This window comes from Halyomorpha halys, unplaced genomic scaffold (assembly GCF_000696795.3).
Source record: "Halyomorpha halys isolate HHAL.00 unplaced genomic scaffold, Hhal_1.1 Scaffold292.1, whole genome shotgun sequence".
Taxonomy (NCBI): Eukaryota; Metazoa; Arthropoda; class Insecta; order Hemiptera; family Pentatomidae; genus Halyomorpha; species Halyomorpha halys.
In genome coordinates this window covers 316,745-321,496 of record NW_027107421.1, presented here as the reverse complement: position 1 = coordinate 321,496, position 4,752 = coordinate 316,745, and the positions used below count along the sequence as shown (strand labels likewise).

General features: G+C 28.8%; 1 protein-coding gene across 1 annotated transcript in view; it reads right to left on the bottom strand.

Annotated features, from left to right (window-relative positions):
• Positions 1-4,752, bottom strand: part of LOC106680831 (solute carrier organic anion transporter family member 74D) — a 25,700-nt gene that overhangs the window by 13,580 nt on the left and 7,368 nt on the right. The window contains exon 3 of the mRNA XM_067045688.1: positions 3,419-3,604. Coding sequence (XP_066901789.1) covers positions 3,419-3,604 — 186 coding nt within the window. The remainder of the gene's footprint in view (positions 1-3,418; positions 3,605-4,752) is intronic.

The window sequence follows — 4,752 nt, the reverse complement described above, 5'->3', positions numbered from 1 at the left end:
AATTTATGGTTAATAATTAACTGGCTAATGTTTTGATTATTTAGGACTACAATATTTTAATTATATCATATTGAACTAACTATAGTTCTGATGTTTTTTTATTATTCAATGTCACTTAATTCTTCAGCATTGAAATTTTACAAAAATAACGAAAAAGTTATTATATTTATTTTCTGAAATCAATTTTCATCCTTTATTTAAATCTTTATTCTTTTTTTACATTTGAAGAACGTTTGGGGCTCCTCTGCCCATTATCCAGTTCTTATTATTAATTTGTGGACACTGGAACATTGTTCAAATATAAAAAAGAATAAAAAGTGATATTGATTCTTGAAAATAAATATAATAAATTTTTAGCAAATAAATCCTTTGGAAATTAGTTGTAGCAGTGCAACTAATTGCTTATGTTTAAAATTAAAAAAAATAAATAATTATAATATATTCTGTTAACTTAATTTTTACTCACACTAATCAAATAAAAGTATACTTTTCCATTAACAGTTAAAATGGCTACTGGTAATTTTAAATAAGAGTGATTTGTATTCGATAATAAGTAGTTATTTCTTTATTATTTCATTATCAAACATCTTTTTTAAACTCTTTCCTCCATTAGCAAAAATTTGTATTTAAAAAAAAAAATTGCTAGAAATAGATTAATATTGAAAATTCAATAGATAGGAAAAACAAATTTGACATAACTTGTCAATAAAAGTTGAATATAACATGGTCCGGCAGGGAAGGATTGCGTTTAACTTGAACTTGGAAAAGAGTAAACCTGTTATTTTTGTTAGTAAGAAATCAATAGAATCTTTTTATTTATTTATATTTTTTTATTTATTTAATGTTTATTAAAAATTTTATTTCCAACTAAAGTTTATGGTCATTTGAATTTTTCTTCTAAATTTATGAAAACTGATTAAGGTTGAATTTAAATGTTCTATTTTGAGGTAAATAAATAATCAAGTCATTCAGTCATAAAACACAGTAACTGTAAAAATGAGATATTTAACAGTGTTAAATTGTTGATGAAAATGTAGTAGTCACTTAGCATGACTTTAAATCAATATTACTGTCTTAAGAAAACAATTTTTCTGAAGACTCATTTAAGAACTTATGAAACCAGTCTTAAAACAGCCAAAATGCTAAAAAATGCATTGAAATTCATGAAGAATTTCAGTTATCATATTTTATGAAAGATCACTTCAATTCTTTCTTTTGTGTCAAATATCAGTAATTTCAATCATTAGTTCTCATGTTATTTAAGAGGTGGTGCTGATTGTCTCCTCAGTTAAAACAATTTTTTTTTTGTTAATTTTCTTAATAAAACAATGTATACATACTCAAAGTTTTAATAAATAAAGTAAGTTAATGGTAGTTTTTTTTGCTTTGAATTATTTTTCTAGAAGTAGATGTAACAACTATTTTAAAGCTAAAAAGGACTGTGCCAAACATCAACTTATGTTACATTGTCAGGAGGTTATATTTTTAGATGGAAATGCTGTCCTAATGTTGGCACTACCAGCCAGAATGGTCCCTCCCCATTCCTTGTTAGCCCCTGGCAGTCCAGCCACTCATGTAAAAACCGCCTTCAGCGGACTAAGCTTGTAACATCTTATAATGCCATAAGGCAAACAAAGATAAATTGTATTAGTGTATATATAATCCTTAGTTCTAAGTAGTATATATAATTGTATATGTTTAAATAAATAAAATAAGAGGTTAGAAAAAAAACAAAAACATAAAAAAAACCTAATGTTGGAGGCCTAATACAGGAGGAGGCCCCTCACCTCTCACCTCCGGACTTAAAATAGCTCCATTTTAGAATGGATAGCTCATGTATGACATTAAACATAACAGGTAACCTTAAAATACCAAAGGTAGTAAAAGGTAAGACACAACACGAATTACTTTTCTTTTTCACAGTAATGCACTACTAATTCACTTTTCTATTTCTGTTTTAGAGGGTTCGGAAAAAAAAAAAAAAAAAAATGTTGGAGGCTACCATCAGCTGGAATGGTCCCTCCCCATTCTCTGTTAGTTCCCTGGCTATCACACCACTCATGTACAAACTGCCTTCAGCCAGCAATGTTTTTCTTCATCTTATAATGCCATTAGGCAAAACAAGATAAAATGTAAATATGTGTATATATAATTTTTCCTAGATTAAGTAAAATCTATATAATTGTAATTGATTCAAAATAGATAAATAGGAGATTAGAAAAAAAAATAATGTAGGAGGCCCCTCATCTCCTGATATTTTCTAGTAGTATTCATATGGAACAGACATATCAAAACAACAAGACAAGTATTTCACTGTATACCTTCAAGTACCATTGGTAAAAAAAGTTAATATTCAATTTGAATTATGTAACCATACATAATGCAACCAATTAATGTAATGTTTTTGAGGGATCAGAAAAAAAAAAAACCGTAATGTACAGATTTAATCATCATGCAGAGGCCTCTCACCTCCAAATATTTAGGTAGAGTTCTCATAGAACAGACACATTATACCTCAGATAAGTATGTCACTGAATACCTTCAATTACCAAGCCCCTCTCTGTTCCAATAATCTACTGGTGTAAGCCAATCAAGTCTACAACCTTAACTGCAACTATCACCTACCTTATGATGCCTAAAGGCAATCGAAGGTATCCCGACAGCCAGCTGTACATATGGCACACCTCACCATATGTACGTCCCAATCACCAATTTAAATCATATAGGAGGGTACGAAAAAAAAAAAAAAAATTCAATTACCAACGGTAGAAAAAAATTGTAGTCAATTTGATTTATATTTCATTACGTATTGCATTTTACTAATCCATGTTTATTTTTCTGTTTTTTAGAGGGACCAGAAAAAAAAAATAATGTATAGGAGCAATTGAATTCACCTATGTAACCAACCAGGAATCAACCAATTTTTTTTATTTTCAACAAAAACTCAAGGGTATATCTACATTTAACTAATATAGAGGAACAGTACGTGTTAGATTTTTTTTTGGAAATGAAGATTTCATATAAATGTTGGTTGATTACTTTTTGCATGTATTGGTTCAATCAAGGTAATTGATCAAACAGAATTTTTTTTTGATGATTTATAATTATGAATTTTCAGACATTTTTTACATTTTTCAGAAAATTTGAAAAGTCTCATTTTTGCAGCATATTTTGTGATGATGGTTATTAATATTATTACAAAATCTCTTATTATGATGTTGAAAGTATTTTTAGTGTAAACATTTATGGTAATATTCTCAATTTTGTGTTCATGATTTGTGTTCTTAAATCACATTGATTCGTTGCACACATGCTTAAGAGGCACTTTAACTAGATCTGCTATGATGCTATTACAGTTCTATTTAATTATACTATATTGAATATGTCTTTAATAAATATATAATATTTATATACATACTGATAAGAACTGGGGTTTTAGACTTCTTGATATTATCATCCATATATGAGACTCCAAGGGTGTAATAAAGAGAACCACCAACACCAGCTATTAATTGTGATATGAATAGAATTATTTGTGGAGCTTTTTCACCAGGTGTTACTTCACACTTAATGTTAGCAGATGCTTGACACACTCGCTGCTTATCTGTGGAATGTAATAAAAATAAAATTAATAATAATAAATCATCATTGACTGTATAAACACAAAATTAGATTAACATAAATCTAGGGTTCAATATATATGATTTCAAGTTTACAAGAGATCTCATTGTGAATTAAAGAATTGTAGTCAAAGTAAGACAAAATAAGTGCTGAGAAAAGGAGTGATAGGAGTAGTTGAATACGTTCAGGATTCTAATGTAATGACATGATATATGGAATACATGATCTATCTAGGGATGGTTTGATTGAATATGACACGAATGTTTTTAAAGGAGGAATAGTAGTGGATTAGGGAGTTGTACAAAAAAAGGTTAGGAAAGCATGGAATGATTTTCAGAAGCAGACCAGATCCAATAAAAATGGCTCTGGTTTTATTTGATTTTAAAGAAAGGAAGTTGTAGAGCCCACTCAGCCTCTATAGTTTTTAATTGGGAGAAAAACTTGGTGGTGAGCCTGGCCATGGCTATATCACCTCCTTGCACAACTGTTGTTTTCTTACCAATTACTGAACCCAAGTCTCTTTGTGGGTTGCAGTTCCACAGGTTTGGAAATTATGTTATTGTGCAAGCCCTATATTATCAATTAGTACAAGAGTCCAGTGGAAAAAAGTCAGTTATTTCACCACAATTTTTTATTACTTTAATGTAAACTATGTGTAATTACTAGTCAGACAGAATTGAAGAATCTGCCAAGTATAGTTGGGGAAAATAAAAAATGGTGTCTCTTTCAAAACGTTAAAATAAATTAATTTTTCATTCCTAGTTCCAATATCTTTGAAACTAGCTACTACACAAAAAAACCTAATAAAACATACCTAAAGTTGAGTAAATTTGCTAAAATACTAGCCCTAGTAGAGTTGTTTACGTTCAATAGTTCCCAAGATACAATTTTTTAAAATGCTTTTTTAAAAAGCAATTTTTCATGAATTTATACTGCAAAATCAGTAGTTAGTGAATTTATAGTGAGACATCTTTATCTCGGTACTGTGAAACATACAGAAGTCTGTCAGCACTCAAATTAAAGCTAATTGAATGTACTAAAATATAGTTTATAACGTTTATCTTCATGAGAGAAGTAGTTTTTATGATATTTTTCGTTATAAATTTACAAAATGTAGATTACTAGTTTTTG